The sequence below is a fragment of the Eptatretus burgeri genome, chromosome 10 (assembly GCF_056783735.1).
Source record: "Eptatretus burgeri isolate ZD-2024b chromosome 10, Ebu_testis_v1, whole genome shotgun sequence".
NCBI classification, from domain to species: domain Eukaryota; kingdom Metazoa; phylum Chordata; class Myxini; order Myxiniformes; family Myxinidae; genus Eptatretus; species Eptatretus burgeri.
In genome coordinates, this window is record NC_140970.1 from 66012169 (window position 1) to 66036131 (window position 23963).

General features: G+C 44.9%; 1 protein-coding gene across 1 annotated transcript; it reads left to right on the forward strand.

Moving 5' to 3' along the window:
• Positions 1–10753: 10753 nt before the first annotated feature.
• LOC147018738 (ribonuclease kappa-like) lies at positions 10754–23636 on the forward strand. Its single transcript, XM_085898765.1, has 3 exons — positions 10754–11047; positions 22120–22199; positions 23276–23636. The coding sequence occupies exons 1-3, from the start codon at positions 10970–10972 to the stop codon at positions 23436–23438; spliced, it is 321 nt and encodes a 106-aa protein (XP_085754891.1). The 5' UTR covers positions 10754–10969; the 3' UTR covers positions 23439–23636.
• The last annotated feature ends 327 nt before the right edge of the window (positions 23637–23963 follow it).

Below are 23963 nucleotides of genomic sequence, written 5' to 3' on the forward strand. Positions count from 1 at the left end.
CCCTCAATGCATACTCGAGTTAACTTACCGTATCAGATGCAGCCGATTGGAGCTGACGAGTATGCACTGGCTAACAAGAGCAAATTGGTTGGGTAAAACTTCCCGAATAACTCTATGGGCGGACTATACTTGACCAATGGAGGAAAAGATGGGTACATCTATAACACAAGCAGGTTAATGACAACAAGGGAAATGAAAATATTTACAAAAAATAAAACAAACGACACAGGGCAGAACTATACTGATATGAACAAATTCTACAATCTTAACGCATATTAACATGACAGGCATCATCAGATTCATTCCCCGAGGAAGGCTAGAGATCAAAGAAAGATGAGAAACAGTACGAGGTGTGTGACCTGTTCAATACCTTACACAGTTGATGGACCCAAGCTTCCCAGTTGCTAAAGATGGGGGGGAGTGGAGGGGAGGGAGTGGAGAGGGGAGAAAAACTGAGGATGTCTAATGCTGCGTGGTCAGAGGAGGCATGATGTGGGGTGTGGTGGGCTCACTCTGAAAAGAGCTCTTATTCGGGACTTACCCTCGTTGATCGCTCTTATGCGTCCACAGCAGACAAGATGGAAAACGAGAAAAAACGTGTGAGAAGACAGCTCTTGCGTGTAAGACTATCTGTACATCTAAATGTGTTATCAGCTTGACCCCAATGAATGCGCCTGGCACGGCACTTGGATCGCTCGCCCACCCAGCGTTCCGCTCCACCTGCTCCATTCCATGAGCTCCATCCGCCTGCTCAGTACCGTCTTTCATCCCATACTACCCAACAAGCCAAAAGCTGTGTGGTTTCTCTCTTTTGCAAGGTGTTTTATTGTTGTTTGGCAAGGGAGGAGCCTAAAGACGGATCAAGATGAGCAATAGGAGTTTCCGAGTGTCCCCATTGGTGTGCGGTTGCTTTCCTTAGTGTTGGCCCTGCCTATGCGAGGACTTGGCACTGGAAATGGCCTCATTCACTCTGTGCTTTGCCGTGCGACTCATCTCTGAGATTAACACGGGGCGAATATATCTGGTGGTGCTCTCTGGCCATGAACATGCGCTGGACACCCAATGGGGGCCATAGCTGTATGGAGCGCTCGGGCTATCCACACAATGTTGAACAGATTTTAGCGCACACTTGCGCTTCAAGCTCCATGCCAGGCTGTCCTAAGCATAAGCATCTGCAATGGTATGTGGCACCCGTTGCCCCCGCCACCTCCAAAAGGCAGTGGGCATCTATAGTGGTGACTGTGGTTGAGCGATGGCAATGGTGGTGAAGCATAGCAGTTGTAGTGCAGTGAGTTTGTGATGGAGGCATTTGTGGCAGTTAATGATGAAGGTAAGCAAGCTTGTGCCGTTGTGGGGATTGATGCAGGGATTTTTATAAAGGCATTGTGGTGGTTGTAGAAATACTGTAGCATTGGGGTTTCATTATGGTGAAGGTTTGAGGTGATGTGCCGTGGAAGAATGGCACCAGCTTTGAATGTGAAAGGGCGCTCATATGCAACTGAGCTGCCTCTGTTGCTCAGGTCTGTGGCATGCAGGCATGAATGGAAGGCTCCTGTGTGCGAAGTAAAATAAGTAAAGGATAAAGAATGGGAATAAAGACCTTCCCAAAAGCCCTCACAAAGCTTTTTGTCTGATAAACCCACGAGACATAAGGAAAGAGCTACCTAAAAAGAATACTAATGAAATAACTGTCTCGGAACCACTCTTTGTTGTGTGCCATTGCCTCGCGGGGAGCGCCGGCTTCACAGAACCGCAATAATATAAATGAAACATAGATTTTGCAAATGTCCAAAAGCAATTGACATACAATCAAGTAAAAAAAGACATAACATATCAAAGCCCCCGTTGTTTTAGTAATTTTGCTGTACGGAGTTAAAGGGCTCACCCATATTTATTTCAACTAAAATGCCCGTCAGTGTACCAGTTGGCCATCTTTGATCAGATCGCAAAATAAAGTGAGCGGCACGTGTATACCATCATGTGTTGTGCTTGTGCCAAGTTTGAACAAAATCGGACCATGCATGTCTGAGAAATGGTTGGGGACACATTTCAGTAACAAAATAGCTGCCAGTCGGCCATCTTGGATCTGATCTTGAAAAAAAAACATGATGTGCTTATGTAAGCCATCATTCATTATCTGTGTGCCAAGTTTGAACAACATCGGTAAATGCATGTCTGAGAAATGGTTGAGGACATGTTCAACATCGGTGTTTTTTTTACAACTAAAATGGCCGCCAGTCGGCCATCTTTGATCGTATCGTGAAACAAAATGAGGTGCTTACGTATACCATCGTGTGTTGGCTTTGTACCAGGTACGAGTAAAATCGGTCCATATATCTCCAAGATCTGGTTGCGGACGCATGCACGCACAAACACGAAAATTGAGACCAAATCCATAAGCCCCCTTTTCAAAATAAGTCCAACCGGGGCTAATAATGGATTAATTGATTAGGTAAGAGCTAATTGGTTATTCCCTTTAATCACAGGTGAGAGATGTGAGTGGGTCTGTTTTTTCATATAGATATTGACTGCTTTTGGACATTTGCACATGGAACATGCTTGGGAGCGTCATGAAGTTTTGTTGTTCTCAGAGTTTTGATCTTTTCAAGATCACCTTCCAACTGCAGTTTGTTTTGTAGTAATCTTACCACGGATGGTTTTTAATATATCCTTGAGGTTCTTCTTCATCATTCCCATTGGTCCAATTCACTGGGTAACAAAAAAAAAACTTTTTGTCTGCTACTAAGGGAAATGCAGGTGTTCTTGGCTAAATCTGGGCCACTGATTTCAAATCTATAGTCAGAATTTAGCCAGCACGTTGTTTTCAAAATATGTGTATGTATTCATGATACCCAGCATGCCATATTAGATACTTTATAATTGCAGATCGCCACATTGTACATCTAATATCAGGGGTTAGTAATTACTTTCACGTCAAATTTAGATAACAATGATTGATCTCTGTTTATGTGTAGTATACAAACTAAGAACAGAAACAAGTTGCAGAAAAAGAAGTTGATAAAACATTAGACAAGCCGGTAGGCGACATGGCTGCTCGCTCAAGATGGAAAGCTGGCCGACGCGACGAGCCGATATTCATGTACATGCTATCAATAAATTTCATTCTTTGACAATCGAATGGCCACGGCACGATGATCAAAGTACAAATTAGCGAAAGTTAGAGTATGCAAGTATCAGAGATTTTCGTAATTTGTACATTGTTCAGGAATCGGTCCATGATCCAGCTGAGCAGCGCCACATGTCGGTCCATGATGGGAAGGAATGAGGTTCAATTGAGTGCAGAAAGCATCAACTTATTTTTTTTATATGATGCTGTAAGACATTCTCCTTGGGCACAAAAAAACAGGCCCCTCGGAGGTCCAGTTTCGGAGGTATTGATTTTTTTTGTACAGTCCACAATAAGTGTACGATGTACGACAAAGTATTTTAGCTGTTGCTAAGCAACGGAGGTGTGCATAGCAACCATTCATTTTTGTGTACATGCTCGCCACATTGTACACATTTCACCCAAGTTTCATCAAAATCAGACTCTTTCTCTTAGAGATATTCGCAATTAACCGTTTCTGAAATGTTCGACATGTACTCGCCCAAAACTTATCTCCTCCTACAAATATATTTTGTTATGGCTGCAAATTGGCATGAAGGGAGCTAGATAGATTGCGCACAGAACTCTTAGCTTCGATTTTTCAATTTATTTATTTTTGATTTTTTTAGATTTTTTGACCACTTTAAAGGGCCGTTGCTATGCTGTTGCTAGGGCCCGGGGTCCCATATTCGAAAGCACACGATTCCCAGAAATATTGGTCCTATCTACCAAATTTCACTGGAATCGGTTGAGTGGTTTAGCCCCTAGGCTTGACCAAAGTTTCGCGGATAGACAGACAAATGGAAATGTCCAGAATAAGGGTGCTCGAGAGCGAGCAGCCAATAAGCGTGCTCTTAGAGCAGCCAAAAATGGTCATTTGAGGAAGGGTGTAAACTTGATTGGGAAATCTGCCCCATTGTGAGTGATTCAGAAACAACATGTCAAGTTTACACTCTTCCTTTCAATATAATCAGCATAGGCACTGTTCAGAAGTGTGAGACACTTGTTCTTGCGCTTGTGTGTGAAATTGTTCTCCCCTTGTAGGAAACAGCAGTAATCATCCATCATGTTTGGGTTGAACCAGCCTTGATACCCAGTTTCCATGACCGAAATGTCTTGGTGGAACCTTTCACCATGCTCATCGCTTATTTCACCCAGATTAGGTGAAAAGAAGTCAAAATGAGAATGCAAGGAGTGCATTTTAAGAGACATCCTCTAGCCCATTCGCTATTCAGCCTTTCGCATGTTGTCCACTAATTCCACATACTGTTCAGCTCTATGGTTCCCAAGAAAGTTCTGCACAACCAACACAAATGCTTCCCATGCTCCAAACTCAAGTGGGTTCAGTTTATTTTTGAACTCGGGATCACACATCAGTTCTTGGATCTGGGGCCCAACGAAAATCCCTGCTTTGAGTTTAGCATCAGTTTTCTCTGCGCCAATTTTCTCTCTGAGATATTGGAAGCCATTACCGTCATGATCCAATGCCTTCACAAAGTTTTTCATAAGGGTTAGGGTTAAATTGTAATGATGTGTGGAAAATTTTACTTAAAAATTCAGAGCTCGGAAAGTTTTCATCCATTTTTAATAATTTAAAGTGCCTTCTTAAGCTTTTTTTTTAATGAGAAATAGTATTCTACAACAGTTGTATTGCTATAATTGAAACCAAAAATACAAAAAAAGTAATAATTTATGATCACTCAAAATCACCCACCAGGGTAAGCTACTGTAATTGGACCATATGTAAAACTCAAAAGCCTGACGTGCTGAGAAAACTCTGACTTCAGATTCAGAATCTGCATTCTTGATTTAGCGAGAACACATGTTTCCACCCCAGTCGCAAAATCTTTGTTGTCCATTGTATCACTGTCTTCACTGGAACAATTTGACGCTCATCAGCTTCCACGATCTTTTCACTTCATTTTTGAGATCTTGGTATTTGGTCATTTTCGTGATTTCTACATCGTTTATGGTAAAATCGCTGGTAACTGAAACCTCAATTAGCAATGCCTTATTTTCCTTTTTATACCCAAATCTGATATCTGGTCGCATTGCTTTGTTTTCTGTGTTCACACTTGATGGGATCATCAGGTCGTACATGAGCGTTACCTCCTTGTTTTCAGTGATTGGTTCATGTTTCCATGAGTTTTGTGGAACTGGGATATCAAGACTTTTGCAGATGTGCCAGTGGATTACTCAACACACCTTGTTGTGCCTTTGTGTGTACAGCTGTTCTGACATGAGTTTTTTACATCCCAATAGGAGGTGACTCGTGCTTTGTTTCTACCTTACAGAACGTGTGTGTGTGTGTGTGTGTGTGTGTGTGTGTGTGTGTGTGTGTGTGTGTGTGTGTGTGTGTGTGTGTGTGTGTGTGTGTGTGACTGTTCTGACCCAGTCAGCCTCATTATATTAAATCAATTGAAGAATGACAGCATGGTCGTTATATTGCATGCCGCAACACTGTAGCCTGGTAGTTGCTCATGCTTTTACACACTGGGTGTCTCGGGGGTTACGATGAGTGGCATGAGCCCAACAGTTCGTGGTGTTGGAATTTGGACATTGTCCACACAATGGTCTACTCTTATGAAACATATTGTGGCATTTTTAACTTCCACTAGCAAATGCTTGTAGATGGTCCTCACTTAACAGTGTGCTAATTGATGCAGCCAACTTGCTTGCAAAACACCACAATGACAGTTAATTAATTAGATGGTGACTCGACCCAGCTGTACAATTTGTCAGGCAGGGCGATATCAATTGATAGCCGGGTCAGAAACAAATGCAATACAAGAATAACACTCAGTGGAATGCATACATCCACCAGGCTGAATAGTTTACGTTTTGTCTCCCACTGATTGGCTGAATCGGGATCCGAACCTTCAACATATAATTGGCTTGTTCTCATCAGATAACCAACTCATCCAACTAGTTTTATCATAATCCGCCCACAACTTTTTGAAATAATATGCGACATCTTTCAACGGTGAAGAATCACTCAAAAAAGTTTTTTAAAACCTCTTGTATCTGGATCCGGACTCGGATCTTGACCAAAATCGAATCGATTCGTCCTTGTCAGACACCCGATAGGAGAGAGATGTGTTCATCCCTCTCTCTCCTCTCTGGCCCCCAAGTTTCAACCGAATCCATCCATAACATTTTAAGATATCCTGCTCACAGTCAGACAGATAAACGGGGGTCAAAACATAACCTCTGCCCACCTTTGTGGTGCACGTAATTAGACAGATCAAAGGCAAGTATGGGACCTCTGAGATATGCTATAAATCCCCCACTTGTTTTTTTTCGATTACAGACTTCATCGATCTCATTGTTTTTCAAACAGTATTGGCCATCGTATGCTGGAATCTTGGCCAAAAGCCTAATTCCTTCACCTTTCTTGTCCCCTGGTCATTGATCTTTCTGTTCCATCAGGATCTCAAGAGTTCTGTGGGTGGCAACTTCAGGGCCCAGGTACTCCTCACCAACGGTGAGGCACTTCAGAGACATATCCAGAGGTGTGGGGAGAAATCCAGAGATCTGGAAAGCCCCTTCATCTCCCTACACCCTCCCCCCCCCAACTCCCAACACCACTACCTTTTCCCTTCACAAGAAAAAGAGCAATCAGAGATTGCAGATCCTTGCCAGGACTTCTTTTGTATTGTGTACTGGTTTGTTATGTAATTAATGAGACATAATTACAACTGCCACTTTATAACTGCTGGCTGTGATGACCGGGTACCAAGACGTCCCACATTGATGCAACCCCGCTTTGATCAGACACCTGACCCTGGCCGATGACGTTTTTTAAAAATGATTATTATTCATTATTCAATTGAATTCAGAATGGGATTAAAATGAATTCAATTCAGATCAAATGGAAGACCAAATATGTCCAGTCCTGCATTGGAGTCATCAGAAGGAACCCAAACAAGCAAAAAGCAAGGATGAAGTCATCAGGAGGAACCTCGATAGGATTCGCATTTCAGCTGATACTCCTCCACCTTCAAACCCATACAGGCACAGCCAAGTGAGCTTTATTCAAAAAAATTAAAAACAAAAAACAAAAAAACCCATGTCAAAAAAAAATAGTAATGAAAAGCGTACCTTGGCCTGAGGCCAAAGGTTATCTTGACAAAAGACCTTGATTTGAGAGTTTCATTTTTTTATGAAAAATCTGTTTTTTCATCATGACGTCATCAAATGACGTCATAACGACGAAATTTTTATATATCTGAGAAACACTCTTCTCGGGCTTCAATTTGAGGTACCACTCGATATTGTTAGTCAAAGATTTAAAAATGACCTTCATGAAGGTCAACTTCGACCTTAGGCGCTAACCATGAAGGTCAAGGCCGATCGCCACCAAAAACGAATCAGCTGAGCGCCTATCGATATGCTATACATCCACCAAGTTTGGAGATGATCCGATAAAATTTACTCAAAAGCTAAGGGTTTCGTTGATTTTGATGTTTGACCTTCTGGTGACCTTGACCTTTGACCTTGACCTTCGAAATTTTGGGCGTCGAAAGCTATTGCGCTCACGAGTATACATGTCAAGTTTGAGAGCCATTGCTTTAGAACTGTGACTTAGAGAGCAAGTTGAAAGTTGAAAATCAATTGTAACAGACAAATCTATAAATATATAAACAAAAAAACAAACAAACCGATCGAGTAACATATCTTGCTTTGGCAAGATAATAATTCTGGTCGCTAGACCATGCATCCAATCAAGTTGAAATTAAAAAAGATGTATTCCCATCATGAATAGATTATAAAGGTGAAGTTTCACATCAACTGCTTAAGCAGTTCCAGAGAAAACATTATTTAATATTTTTCTTCAATCTAATATGGCAGTCAAACCGTGTGACCTTTCAATTATTCCTTAAACTTATACACTCATGGCTTGGGGAACATTTGTGTGAAGTTTCCCCTTGATCTGTCAAGCTGTTCTGGAAAATAAGATTTGTATCGGTTTTAGGGTAAATCCAATAAGGATGCCAAACCATGTGACCTATGACATCATATATGTGAACCTTTTGTTCCTCATGGACAGGCGCTCATATGTGTAGAGTTTTGCCTCGATCTGTTCAGCCTCTTCAGAGAAGATTTTTGAAGGTTTTTTTTTTTTTTTAAACAATATGGCTGCCAAATCACGTGACCGATGAAATCATCAAAAAAAATTCTGTGGACCATTTTATCACAAGATGACCGTCAAAAATTTTCATACTGATCAGATGTAGTGTTCTACATATGTAATGATGACGTCATAACGAAGGCACCTATGATGTCATCAAAACCACACTTATTCTCCAGGAGAAGTACTTGTCGTTGGCCAAGTTTCAATGTTTTCCTTGCTGCGGTTTCAGAGATAGAGGTCTAAAGTTTTTCAATTTTTCCAATATGGCTGCCACACCACCTGGCTGATGACATCGTAATTATCATTATAACATTATACGTGAGTAGTCGCACCAATGGTGAAAAATTTGTCTCAATCCAACAAGCGGTTGCGGAGAAAAACACGAAAGTTCTGTGCGGACAAACAGACAAACAAACAAACAGACAGACAGACACAGACAGACAAACGGCCCCAAACGCAATACCCTCTCCTTCGGCGAGGATAAAAATGCATTCCCCAGTTATCTGCAATTTTTACAAGACGTTGTGACTACTCTGTAGTTCCGTCAAGTCGTGACTGACTTCTGGTGACATTCATGATCAGATTTTTCCAAACATCCCTATCCTTCACTGCTTTCCTGAAGCTTTGGCAGAGACGGCTCGGTTGCCGCTTTTACCTCATCCATCAAGCACGTATGCAAGTTATTCCTCTTCTTCCTCAAAAAATACATTACACCAATTTAATGATGATACCTGCGTTTTCAAAATGAATGTGATTTCTGTCCAGGAACAAAAGAAATGTGAAGGTCGCAGAACTGACGTGTCATCTTTTATTTTTTCAGAAATTTCAACTCTTGGAAGAGTTGAATGATAAAGCCTGGTGTTCGCTTAATTGGTGTTGTTGGTGGTGGGCTTGGGATCCTCGGGTGCTGAATTCAAATCCTGCTCTACCATTGAATTAATGCCAGGTGGGGTTGACTCAGCCTGTCATCGTTCCGAGGTCGGAAAAATGAGTACCAGCTTGTTGGGTTGATTGAGCCATTTGAGTATCCTGCGTCGGAGTGGCGACCCGTCCAGGAGTGTACCCAAGAACCCAGGAGACTGCTTCTGCAGCACCGATGCTCTGTGCGGAGTATGGTCCCAATGGATGGATGGATGACATTTCGCAAAGCTCGGAACAAAGGGAGTTTGCATACAAGGGAAAATGGTTAAATCGAGAAGGGATGAAAATGAACATACTCTGTACTGCACTCTGGTAGCATAATGGGGACATAAAGACAAGAGAACTAAACAGACTGGGTTTAAGTCGACCAATGAACATGTGAGCACACAGGAAAAGCTGTCAAACTGGATAAACGTGGGAGAGTGTGGGTGGTCAGGAGAGGGAGTGTCATTGAGAAAATATAAGATTAGGAATTGGAATAGACCACGTGACATGGCAATGACTGACCGTCATAAAAGGGAGAAAATATCACAATTGAACAAAACACAATAATGGTAGCGAGATAATTCCACATCCGAGAGAGAGAAGAGGGCAACTGAAGAGTGGAGGAGAGCAGTTACCTGTACAGTACTGTATTTTGAAACGTTGATGAGTTATGAGCTGAGCAGGTCGTACCTGAGATGTGTTCCATCAGCAATCAGCTTGCAGAGCACTCGCCAAATGGCTTAAGCACTCAAGTGAACATTCCAACAAAACGGTTGACAAGGAACGGCTGGCTTGACAAGCGATAGCAAGCTTATTGTTCATGGCACACACACCCCAGCTCAGGCTCATGAAGGAAAAAAAAAGTTGAGAGGGCAGGTGGGGCGAAATCAGAAATGAAGTGATGGTCTTGAGGTGTGTGTTCACCCCCACCCTCCCTCTCTAGGCTGGCACGATGGCCTTGAGGTGTGTTCATCCCTCTCCTCTCTGGGTTGATATGATGACCTCGAGGTGTGTTAATCGCCCTCTCCTCTCTGTGTTGGCATGCTGACCTCGAGGTGTGTTCATCCCTCTCCTCTCTGGGTTGATATGATGACCTCGAGGTGTGTGTTCACCCCCACCCTCCCTCTCTAGGCTGGCACGATGGCCTTGAGGTGTGTTCATCCCTCTCCTCTCTGGGTTGATATGATGACCTCGAGGTGTGTTCATCCACCTCTCCTCTCTGGGTTGGCATGCTGACCTCGAGGTGCGTTCATCCCTCCCTCCCCCCACCCCCCTCTCCTCCACACACCCCTCGTGCAGTGTTGAAGACCTATCCACCGATGACCCTAACAGTATATTAAAGCACAGACCTGCAAACCTCAGATATCGAAGCGTTTATTCACGTAGACACGAGGAGACGAGTCATCTTGTATATCATTTCCGAGTTTGTGGTTTCGTGTCGCGCTCGAGTCACGTGATATTCGGCTTACATTACCTCAAAGACCATACGAGGTGCATGGTTCAAAAAAGTAAATAAAATGGTTCTGAAACAATGAAATCGTATTCCACTTACTGCATTAAAGTAAAATTACTCCTGATACTCTGCATCAGTTCCTTTCTCAAACACACCCACCCCAACATGTCGGGCAGAGCGCGGGTTATGCTCGTCAAATTCAACTTCCACCTGGTACATTTGACTTCCGAACCCCATATTTGGGACGCGTCGTCCACCTGAACGAACCCACAGGGGGCGAGAGAGCAGCGCGCGACGTGTTGAACCCGCCCTGAGAGTCACCACGAACTTTGGAACTCGAGTTCCTGTCCGTGTGTCGCCGCTCGCTGCCATGGCCTCGTCCGTGCTGTGCGGTCCGAAGCTGTCGATGTGCGGAATCGTTTTGGGCATTTGGGGCGTCATCATGTTGGTAAGAATACCTCACCTCACCTCACCTCACCTCACCATGTCGCTTTAAGCACCCGGTGTTGGTGCGTGTCGAGCTACTCATAACCTAACTGTGTGTTACACACGTTATTGGTTCGTTCGACATTTCAACGTGTGGTATTCGCGTTTAAACGTTCATCCGTTTTTGTTTTGTTAAACCTGGTCAAAATATTTGTTTATTTATTTGTTTATTTATTTATTTATTTATTGAGTGAGTCGAAAAGCGCTTCGGACTTTGATTTCAAAAATGTTGACAAACCGCGTACAACGCGGAAGTGGCCTTGATCACGTGAGGGTTGTGGTTGTTTAGGGAGGCGGAGGAGTCAGTTGTTGTTGTTGTTGTTTTTTAACACTCTCTCCTGGAGGACCATATAACATGACGAGATATTAAACAAAGGGCCAAATCAAACGAAGTTCTGTAATGGCTCGTTAATTTGTCCTGTGTTCCGACGACGTGTTCGTCAGCATCGTGATTTTTGCTATCCTCCCGATAATAATTAACCTGCGCAATTCCACAACATCTGGTCTCGCACGGAATTTTATTTTGCTGTTTCTTTCCTGTTCCGATTTATTTCAACGGGAATATCGCTCTCTGTTGTGTGAAAAAGTGAGCCCACACGTGGCTGCTTCAGCGCAACCGTTTTTAATGGCATCTCCTGTTGCCCTGACGACACAGCTCTCTGACGTCACTCAGTTTTGCTGCCTCCACAGCTCTCTGACGTCACTCAGTTCTGCTACCTCCACAGCTCTCTGACGTCACTCAGTTCTGCTACCTCCACAGCTCTCTGACGTCACTCAGTTCTGCTACCTCCACAGCTCTCTGACGTCACTCAGTTTTGCTACCTCCACAGCTCTCTGACGTCACTCAGTTCTGCTGCCTCCACGGCTCTCCGACGTCACTCAGTTCTGCTGCCTCCACGGCTCTCCGACGTCACTCAGTTCTGCTGCCTCCACGGCTCTCCGACGTCACTCAGTTCTGCTGCCTCCACGGCTCTCCGACGTCACTCAGTTCTGCTGCCTCCACGGCTCTCTGACGTCACTCAGTTCTGCTACCTCCACAGCTCTCTGACGTCGCTCAGTTTTGCTACCTCCACAGCTCTCTGACGTCACTCAGTTCTGCTGCCTCCACAGCTCTCTGACGTCACTCAGTTCTGCTACCTCCACAGCTCTCTGACGTCACTCAGTTCTGCTGCCTCCACAGCTCTCTGACGTCACTCAGTTCTGCTGCCTCCACAGCTCTCTGACGTCACTCAGTTTTGCTACCTCCACAGCTCTCTGACGTCACTCAGTTCTGCTGCCTCCACGGCTCTCCGACGTCACTCAGTTCTGCTGCCTCCACGGCTCTCTGACGTCACTCAGTTCTGCTGCCTCCACGGCTCTCTGACGTCACTCAGTTCTGCTGCCTCCACGGCTCTCCGACGTCACTCAGTTCTGCTGCCTCCACAGCTCTCTGACATCACTCAGTTCTGCTACCTCCACAGCTCTCTGACGTCACTCAGTTCTGCTACCTCCACAGCTCTCTGACGTCGCTCAGTTTTGCTACCTCCACAGCTCTCTGACGTCACTCAGTTCTGCTGCCTCCACAGCTCTCTGACGTCACTCAGTTCTGCTGCCTCCACGGCTCTCCGACGTCACTCAGTTCTGCTGCCTCCACTGCTCTCTGACGTCACTCAGTTCTGCTGCCTCCACAGCTCTCTGACGTCACTCAGTTCTGCTGCCTCCACAGCTCTCTGACGTCACTCAGTTCTGCTGCCTCCACAGCTCTCTGACGTCACTCAGTTCTGCTGCCTCCACGGCTCTCTGACGTCACTCAGTTCTGCTGCCTCCACGGCTCTCCGACGTCACTCAGTTCTGCCTTGTCAATTCCGGATCATCATGCATTCATTAATATTACCGTAACTCCCAATACCACGCTCTTCCGTAACAACCACCATGATTTATCTTTCTATAATTCCAGCAATGTGTGTGTGTGTGTGTGTGTGTGTGTGTGTGTGTGTGTGTGTGTGTGTGTGTGTGTGTGTCTCTGTCTGTCTGTCTGTCTGTCTGTGACCGCTGTTTCTCGACAACCACTGGTCCGATCTAATTGAAACTTGCCGGGTATATTGCTGGGGACCTGAGTATGTGCCTTTTCAAGGTTTGATATTAATTGGACAAGGGGTTGTCAAGTTATGGCCATTTATTTACGAAACCAACGGCAGGACACTGTGCTATGACGTCACAATTCTTCTCCGTTTGATATGACGTCACAATTGATGCTGGGGACCTGAGTATGCGCCTTTTCAAGGTTTGACATCGTTCTTCTTCATCCGTTTCAGCTGTTTCCCAAGTGTTTCCCAAGTTATGGCCATTTATTTACCAAACCAATGACAGGACACGTTGCTGCGGCGATTTATTTACCAAACCAATGAAAGGACACGTTGCTGCGTAGGCGTGGCCGATGGGGAAAGGGCGCCTTAGTTACCATGGCGTAGGACTGGCAATGGTCAATGGCAGCGAATGTCATGGCTAGCAAAGACAGGGAGGTAAACTTGATTTTAATTTGGATTTTAATTAACTCTGTGTGTGTAAGGCCTAGGTCACATTTGCTATACGGCGACCGTACGCCCTCTGAATTGACAGAAACGTGCAGCGGCCGCAGAGAAACTGAGGTGGCCTCAGGGAGGCCCTACGCCGTTTGGCGATATTTTACAGGCCTTAGGGTCGCCGTGGAATTATAGTGCGGAGTTATAACTTTTTTACATTTCTACGTTCGCCGTAGCAATTCGACAAGCCAAGCTATGACGTAGATGTGTTCCACGTCGACCGTACGTAGTGCGTACGGTGGGCTTGCGTTATTCGTGCGGCTGCCATAAGCTCTTCTCAATGAAAAATGAATTTTCCCAACCCCCAAAAAATTACGGCGGCCGCACTACTTCCACGGTGGCCTTGCCGTCTGTGTGACTACCTGCGGGCAACGCAGGGTCGACGCACGGTTCCCCTACGGCCGCCGTGCACCTACGTACGGCCTCTGTGGCAGTCTGCGTCGACCGTGCGCTACTGCGAGAGATCAGAGTAGAGGTGTTTGCCTATACCGTGGTGCCCCCAGAATCCCAATTTAATTTGTTCCAGGAGGCTGTTCGGATTGCAAAAGTTCGGATTCCAAAAATATTTTCCCAATAAGAAATAATGGAGTGAATTAATCCGTTCGTGGACCCAAAGAAAACCCACTTTCAAGACACTTTGAACTGAAATTACCCATGTTTAAGATAAAATAAGATGAGTAAATGACCTTCGGGGGCGGTGTATTGTATGTAAACTGGTACAATCACCACATCCAAAGGTTCACACAGGGTCGTGCTCCGTCCTGGGTTCCGATCGCTCGTGCACTCTGCGAGAGCGCTGCCCCCAGGGCAGCCCATCAAACATGATGCCCGCAGAACCACAATCACTTTTATCAAACGCATCGGCCTTACGTAATCATGGATATTCCAAATTACAACTGGTTTTGCTGTGAAATTCAATCCTTGCCCGACAGTCCGTCACACCACGTGATCGGAATGCTTTTTTTGTTATTAATTAAAACACAAGATGATTAAAAAAAAAAAAACATCACAAATGAAGGTGAAAACACTAGGAAAGGTCTGTCACATTTGGCTCGGCGGCCGGAGGGTCTACAAAATGTACGAGCACTAGCAATTATAAAGCGGCCGCAGTATTTCCACGGTCACACAATGGAGCAGTCACATAATTATGTTTTTAGCAGCGTCTCGCGTAACGAATGCTGCTCATTGAGAGCTCGGCGTTCTTCTTCTTCTTCTTCTTCTTCTTCTTCTTCTTCTTCTTCTTCTTCTTGTGAAGACAAATCTTTAATCTCTCGGACTCGGCTCTTGTGTACACAAGATCCGGATCGCCTTAAATACTGAGCACATGTACACATCCTCACATAGACGGTGCCTTTTGAGAGCGTCTATCATGAACTTTTAAATATATTCGGACATTTGCTTTAAAGTTTCGAAAAGTTGGCGTTACTATTTAAAGATTATTCCATTTATCGTATTGTAATTTCGTAAATACATTATATATTTCGTAAATGCGTAAATACTGTTGTGGTTGACGAAATTCACAAACCACCATTCAGGTCCCTTAGGTGAGATATCTCGGTAAGTATATGTGTAGTTAGGCCCAAACCCGTTGTCTAGAGGGAATAAATGTCATTCACTCGGGCTGCGACTCTTCAGGATAGCCGTTTTTCTTTTACTATCTTTATTTTGGACCAGCCGCCATTATTACCACCACCAACCACGTCTCAACAGCCATCACACAACAACCACCAACCACAACGCCGCTTCACAACAACAACCACCAACCACAACGCCGCTTCACAACAACAACCACCAACCACAACGCCACTTCACCACAACCGTCACGACCTTTACCGTCACAACTCGCCACCATCACATCCACACCATCTCGCGCCACTCGTGGGCACCGATACTGGACTCGTGTAGGGCGCGCACCGAGCAGCGTATTCAAAAACATCACGGACTTTCCGCAGAAAACGGATCAAAAACGACTCACGCCCACTTTTGTTCTGTCCAATCGGTGAGCGAGGGGCGATTTGGCCCCGCCTCCAGGGTGTTGGAGGGCGGTCGCTATATGCAAATTCATGGATCAAAAAGCATTCACGCCCACTTTTCCTCGGTCCAATGGGGAGCCAGTTAGAGGTGAAGGGTCGGAGGCAAAGGGTCAAGGGTGAAAGAGCGAAGCCACGGGGCTTATATAAACGGCTGCGTTCGTCAGTAAAAGGAGTTGTGCGGAGTTCAAGAGAGTCGTCGGTGGAGCTGGAAAGAAGTGGGAGAAGTCAAGAGTGAAGAGTTGGGACGAGCCAAGAGAGGAGACGGAGAGGGCGAGTAGACGGAGCTGTGGAGAGGTGACGACGGCGAAGGCGGACGAGGGGGTGCTCGCGTCGGTGCCGGGAGCTGCAGAGGGAGAGGCCAGCAACGCGACCGAGGTCGAGGAGGAGACGCTCGCCGCGGGACCTGAGACAGGGTGATATCCTCCTTCCCCCGAGCATCAGCAACCCCCTCCTGTTTCCCCCCGCGCTGAGATAGTGCGACAAAGGGGGCCCCTTTCCCACCCCCTACCAGACACTGTCCGCGAGGCCCGCGGAGTTGAGGCGCCACCGCCGCTCTGCGTCTCATCATCAGACGGTAGGCCCGACCCGGTCTCGGCCCCAGGCCCGCCTCATCCTTGAGGGTGGTTCTTTTTCTTTTGTTTTGGGTACATGTGTTGTCGGTGCTCTCTGTGAAGTAAAATTGTATAAGTGAAGCCGGGTGCTCGGTAGTCGGATAGATCTGCATTGTTGCATTTGCTTTTTGTGTAATATTGCATTGTCTTCTTCTTTTACATGTGCTTTTGGTGGAATTGTATATGTGTGCTTTCCGTTCATCGCGAAATAAATGAGCTTCATGTTGAACTGTTTTCCCGCTTCGCTTCGTCTTTTCTTTCATTGAATCTCCATCTTGCTTCACGTAAAGGGTTGGTCGTGGGCTAAAACGCCCGATAATTAATCGAACCGTCGAGGCCGACGAATAACACCGCTCGGTTATCCCGATAGTACGGAACGGGTCGCTTAAAGTGGCCCATGTCCGAAGTCGACCTGCGGCGAGGTGCGATCGCCCGGTCTACCCTCCGTGTGGGTACTTAGGTAGGTCGAATTTGGCGAGCAACCCTATCCCACGCGGGGGCCGATTGGCACGATCGTGGTGAGACCGAAAGGTCCACCCGTGACTAGTTCCCGGCGTTGGTCCGAGAGGGTCACGACTGGATTGTCTGTCCGGTGGGCGACGTGCCGCGATTCGAGTTACGTGGCCGTCCGCACGCCGGCGGGCGCGAATCCGCAACAATACATTATGACTGGTTTCGCTATTGGCTAAATGAAGGCACGTGACGAAATATCAGAAGTTGTTGTTTTTTTTGTTTTTTTTTAGCCGACAAAACCTTAAGGTTTTGGACGCTGCTCTTGGACACATTTGTCCTTGTTATTTTTCGGGTAGCCGCACGGCGTATTTATAAATTGTGGAGACTGAAAAGGTGGGTGTGCCGTACGGTCTTTGATTTGATGTCGCACGGTGACCTTAGGGCATTCCTGCGGCGGCCATAGAATTTTGAAGGCAGACGCAAGGTGCCCGTAAGGCGACCGCAGGGGGACCCTAAGCCGAACGTGCGGCCAGACGGAGGGTAACAAATAGGTTAATTTTTTTCCTTTTTTTTTTGTTACCATTTTTTTTTCGGCTTGTCGAATTTCTACGGCGAACGAAGCAATGAAAAAAGTTATAACTCCACGTTATAATTCCACGGCGACCTTACGGCCTGTAAAATATAGCCAAACGGCGTAGGGCCTCCCTGAGGCCACCTCAGTTTCTCTGCGGCCGCCGCACGTTTCTGTTAATTCAGAGGGCGTACGGCCACCGTATCCTCGCCGTAGAGGAAATGTGATTGAGGCCTAAAGTATCGATCGACACACGAGAGATGCTTTCACGAGTACTTCCACCGACAAACTGAATGAACAAAGCGCGAAGATGTGGCTCAAACAGGTGGGGGAGACACGTGAACAAACATGAACGCTTCGTTGTGTTCGGTTTTTTAAAATGTATTAGGTTTTTAGGGCAAAATTCTCAAAAAAATTGTTCGGATTCCAATTTGTTCAAACAATGGGGCATTCGGATTCTGGGGGCACCACGGTATATTATAGTTATAGTATATTCAGTTATATATACTGGTATATTTTTAAATCAGTAAAAAAAAGAACTGGTATATATACCCACTTGTTACCGTCCGTCTGGCCGCACGTTCGCCTTAGGGCCCCCCTGCGGTCGCCTTGCGGGCACCTTGCGTCTGCCTTGAAAATTCTATGGCCGCCACAGCGACGCCCTAAGGTCACTGTGCGACATCAAATCAAAGACCGTACGGCACACCCACGTTTTCGGTCTCCACAATTTATAAATATGCCGTGCGGCTACCCGAAAAATAAAAACACATGTGACTGCTACATTGTGTGACCGTGGAAATACTGCGGCCGCCGTATCATTGCTAGTGGCCGCAGATTTTGGAGACCCCACGGCCGCCGTGGCAAATGTGACCTTGGCCTTAGTATCACAGCAGTTGTTACTTCAATGCAAGCGATAATTCGTGGAATGCATGTGAACATTCCGTACGGGCACGCACTACTTCCGGATAGTGATTACTTACTGTATTCTAATAAATTCTCGATTTCCTATGCGCGTTTATAGATAAACACAATGCCACAATCCAGTCGTCGTTTACGAGAGCGAAGGAACGGCCTGTGTGGTTGTTTGAAAGTTGTTTTTTTTTCCACGTACGGCCACGCACGTATGGGCACGCATTACTATTTTAGATATGACCAAAAACCCCACAGGGAGGTAGTAGCATACTCCTACATGCATCACGTGTGAAGAGTCAGTGCTACCAAAGCAGCTTCTTGCCAAGGGTCATCCTGGATGGGAGACACCGTGGGATCTTTCAAGTCCACCAACTCATGTCGGTAGACGGACGCCCAGTTTAATGTCCATTCACCCATTTATGAATCAACCTGCCCGTGAAACACCAGGATGACAGTTTATAGCTGCTTCGGGATTCGAACCCAGGCTAGACAGCCTCGAGGCGAGTGTGCGTACCTCCTGGCCATCCTGTCAGCACCCGGTGTGCCAGAGGGTTCAGTTCGTTAAATAAATGATGGGAATACAACACTTGCATGATGAGCCAAATAATCTTTTCTTATAATTACCTTTCCATTGTTCTTTTCAACACATTTTGTACAATAGGCTATTTATTCCCATCTAATCCCCAGACTTGTGATGTGGGGAACCCAGGTTCAAATCCCATTTAGTGTTACTACAAAAAAAGAAATAGTACCCATATAATTTAAAAAACTTTTTTTTTTTATTTAAAATGACGGTACACAGGTGCTTCACTTGGCCCATGATCACTGTGGAAGGTTTCAAATGGATATATTTTTTTTAATGTCACCCATTTGATTGAGGTTAGAGCACATGGTCCCGATGTCGGCCTCTACACGGCAGGCAAAATGGTATTCCATGGGAAAAATTGTTTATTATTCCGACACATTCAGCTTACAGTGAATGTTGTAACCAAAATTTGCTAGCATTGACTGGGATCATACTTGGTGTTGGCTTAATGGTTAGGGTGGTGGCCTTGGGATCCTTGGGTCCTGAGTTCAAATCCCACTTGGCTGTTAAATTAATACCAGGTGGGGTTGACTCAGCCTGTTCATCCTTCTGAGGTCTGCAAAATGAGTACCAGCTTTTTGGGATGATTGAGCCATTCGAGTATCCTGCGTCGGAGTGGTGACCCATCCAGGATTGTGCCCAATAGCCCAGGACACTACTTCGGCAGCACCGACGCTCTGTGCAGAGTTTGGTCCTGATGGATGGTTGGATTGAATGGATTTTGTCAGTTGTTCTTTTGATATCGTCTATGGATCGTGGCTTTCCTCGAAGGATGTCGTCCTAAAGCATTTAACCTTGAACTTGGTTTGAGTCTTCTTGAAGGATTTTGTTCTCAGGTAGGTTTTTGACTGAAAACGATTTTTAAGCCTCCCCCTATACTCCATCTATACTATATGACATGGGAAGGCTTAATGCTGTTTTCGGATTTGTTTTTACAATTGGTACTCTCAAGTTTGGTACCACAGAGTTGGGTACTAAACCCTTGGCTTGGGGCTGAGGAGTATTAAACCACCTTTTAGAAAAAAAGGCCATCGTTTTTTTTTTTTCTTCCTATACTCTCAACACTCCCAATTTCCAAGTTGTATCACTTTCTGAGCTGCGTCACCGAGCCGGCTGCAGCTTTCGGAATGAATTTTTTGCATCGATAATTTTGAATTACAAAGTATGTGTGACTGACTTTTTCTGGACCTTGATCTAATTTTAAGGTCCTGACTTAATTATAAACGTTTTTCACTATAACTATAGTTTTTATGATCAGAATGAAATTGCCCTCTTGAGATAGCCGAGACTCCTAGAGGAAGGCGCATTTACGCTTACTTTACATCCTTCTCCTCGAGGTTAAAGGTCAAGGTCAAATGTCAGCCTGAATAAAATAACGCGGTCTGTTTTTTTTTTTTTTTTTTTGTCGGCACTCAATTTTGCCCATGCAGAATCTCAAAGACCGTTTAGACTTCCAAGATCTTCTTGCATCATAATAGTGTACCTGCACCGAAGTTGTGCACCTGATATATAATTAGTGTCCTTGACTGATCCTTTTTTTTTCGGATTGTGACCGAATTAACAAACAAACACATTTTTGATCATAACTTGAATAATTTTCCTCCAATTTTTTTTCATGATATTGAGCACACCTTTTCTTAAATGGCACTCTTTCCCGAAATGTTGAAGGTCAAGGTCATATGGCGGTCCGAATAAAATATGCCATCATTGGATCGCAGGCCAAGGGTAATCCGGGGGAGGCTTACCCTTAGCAATCGCTTCCTGATTGCAGATATGTAGTTCTTTAGTTGTCCACCACATGTTGAAAAATTGGGGCTATTTTGTTATTTTCAAAATTCATATCAAATACTCTTCTCTCTATTTTCACGAGAACATGCAGCGTGCTTCAAAAACGGTCACTCTCTCTATTTGTGCAACCATTGGTTTCATTCTTCAATCATGGTCGAGCAGAATTGGTGTTGCTTCTTTGATTGACTGATTTGTACAACGAGCAAGCAGGTGCAGTCCAAAGTTGAACTTATTATAAAGATAAACAAGCGATACGTGAACACACAGACACGGCACTTGTACACAGCAAAACATTTCTGGTGGCTGGTTCTTCTCTGCTCTCCGCTACCTCCACCCCCTCTCTCCCTCACCCCACGCGCCACCCTGCTCCTCCTTTCGACTTGTTTCGACTGCTCAAAAGTATATTTCGTAAATTTGAGATGTTTCTCAATCTAGAAGGAACCAGAAACTGATAGATACCGCAATATTGTTCTGTATCCGGAAGCAGCTCGGCTAGACCATCCATGAATAGTCGCAATCTTTCCGCAGGCTTTAGATTATTACAACAATATTAATACTCGTCACCTTTCACAATCAACATATCACCTCTAGCATTAGTCCTTACATAAGAAACAATTTTTTCCACATTGACTCGAAGGTAAACAATGTTAAATATGCAAGGAACACAATACAAATTTAGAATATCGACCCAGCTACAGACTGTCAACTTCTATTGAATTCCCTTCCGAGAAATTTCAACACGGGAGGAGGCCATTGGGCCCATCAAAGCCTGTGCAATGGTTACTTGTCCACGCTCTATCCTTTAAATCCAGAGCGTCAAGCAAGGAAGCAGCACGTACCATTTTTAGTTCATGGTACGACTCGGCAGAGGTTTTAACCGCTGACCTCCCAGACTCGGATCGGACCCTCTAACCATTATGCCGCAGAGTCTGGATATGTTGGTATATCGCACGAAGGACAGCAAGCCAGATGACTCTTTCTGCCAACACTGGTCATTGATGAACATTAAAGATCCCACTGCGTCTTTCGTGAAAGGTAGGCGAGTAATCGCCAGCAACCTGAACAAATTGCAAATTCCTTCTCTGACTTAGAGGAGGCACTGCACATCAGTGGCACGGCCATGCTTCAAGCAATGATTCAAACCAGCAGCCACATTGCTGCGCAGTAATTGATCCTCTCTTCAAAACGAGGCACGAATGTAACTCTCAAATCCATCGATGCGTTCAACACTTGTTTTGTCCCTCGAAAACAAAATGCCATCCCAGGATGCGTGATGCCTTGACGAGCTTTCCAGCCTCACAGAAGATATGATGACAGAGCTTGACACATTAGCAATGTGCAATGACACAACAGGTGGACAGGGGACAAATGGCTTCATGGAAGATGAAACTGATAGGACAAGCAGATTAAAAATAAAATTAAGATCACATGTATTAGGATGTGAAAAATAAATTTAAATAAATTATTGCATAATAAAACTGAAGTTTGGTTTATTTATTTGTTTTTACATATTTTTCAGGTGCTGGTGGGCGTCTTCTTCTACATCCATTCAGCCATCCTCTTACAAAATGTTCCATTGTCGGATGACTATTTCATCAGGTGAGTGCCACAATGATCAATTTTTATTTATTTAATCATGTATTATTTTTGTAGCTTCATATCTGACAAATGTAGCTTGTGTATGTTTTGATTTACTTTCTTAACGTTTGTTGCTGTTACTTTTGTCTTTGGAACTGTTGTACTCAAAAGTTTTAACGAAAGTTTGTGTTGGAGAAAGTTTGCTTGTATTTGGGTTGGACTGTTTACATTCCCATCTGAGCACATGCTGGGATTTCAGCTTCAAATCCCATGGACTTTATTGATTTGTCCATGGTCTTCTCGTGGATTTGTAATTCTTGGAGAAGTATACGATCTCCCAATGCCGTTGTCCAAAAGTAATATCTGTACAAACGCCAATGTGAGCTTTTAAGAAAGTCAAGGTGTTATTTGTAGTGCAGAGAATGTAGATCAGCAAGATCCATTGGGAATATTTTTGCCTCTGTGCTGTCATTCCTGGATTTCATTTCTTGACAGAGTCGATGGTAAGCTGATGTGTCGTCTGGCCTGTTGCCACCAGAGGGCGCTGCGTCATGCAATGTTTTGGCCTCTGTTGGGCAGCAGCGGCATTCATGCAACTTGTTGCAGTTAGTTTTGTCAATGTTGTGGGCTTCCCGGCATCAATTGCAGATACTTGTCCATGACGACGTACCAATTCCAGAACTTCGGTTCTCCCGAGCTGTTTTCATCGTTGTGAACCAATCCTGGACAGGTCGGTCACTCTGTTGCAGATGCTGTCAATGATGGCAGGAATTTGGAATTTGGCCTAACTACTGACCACAGTGGCCTGCCCTGTTTAAGTGACAATGGGCTCGTTAACGTCGATCAGCGAATTCTAGCAGACAGGACACCCAGCTTAATGTCTTTCCGAAGGACTGCACACTCATTGATGCAACACGCTTCCTGTAAAGCACCAGGACGGTTCTATTGAGGTTAGGCACTTTCAGGGCACGTACCTCTGAGCTATCCTGTGAATCACCTTTGTTTTGAAAGTGAATTTTGTGATGTCACCTGACTGCCTGTGTGAGGTGTACTTTGCTCTGAGATGTTGTTGATAATCTTGTGCTGGTGTTTTTCAGTGAATCCAACTTAACGAATATACACGAGACGTACGAGAAGGTGGCCGTGAATTGCTTTATTGGAGCGGCCGTGTACTTTGTAATTGCCGTTTTCTCTGGTTGTCAATCCTGCATGAATCGGCACAGATCTCAATATGGAAGGTTTGGCAATAACGTCCAATGAGAATTTTGGTAAATGCTGTACATTTTGAGTATATTTCTGTGACGAGTGTTAATTCCTTGAAAATGCCTTTATTGATGCAATGACCTCACTTTGTGTATGATCATCAAGCTGGTTATTAACCAATGGGAAAGTGTTGTTTGTATCCATTTGGCTACAGATCTGAATTGTGATGCTGAAAGTAATAAAGTTCTAAAATCACTTTTCATGTGATTTCTTTTTTTTTTTTTTTGGTTTTCGTTCTCCTAAGGTTATGATTATTGTATGATGTTGTAACTCCTTACATTTTGTCCTTGATGGCCTGGGTACCTGGATCCAAAACAGCTATTCCCGACTTATCAAAGCTAATTTGGGTAAATGGCTGTCTTATTTTGGAAGTGGAGCTGGTAGGACGGTCTCGAGGTCACCATGGTGTCTCACAGGCAGGGCATCGTCCTTCTCGTGGATGTTTGACTGGACGTCCCATCTGCCGGCACTATTTGCTGGATGTTGATGATTCCACGGCGTCTTTCACAAAGAGTAGGCAAG

Bases quoted from the DNA above. Each gene is read 5' to 3' on its own strand.
- LOC147018738 (XM_085898765.1), top strand. From the start codon at position 10,970: ATGGCCTCGTCCGTGCTGTGCGGTCCGAAGCTGTCGATGTGCGGAATC. The intron at 11,048-22,119 runs GTAAGAATACCT...CATATTTTTCAG, and splicing joins TTTGGGGCGTCATCATGTTG to GTGCTGGTGGGCGTCTTCTT. The intron at 22,200-23,275 runs GTGAGTGCCACA...GGTGTTTTTCAG, and splicing joins TCGGATGACTATTTCATCAG to TGAATCCAACTTAACGAATA.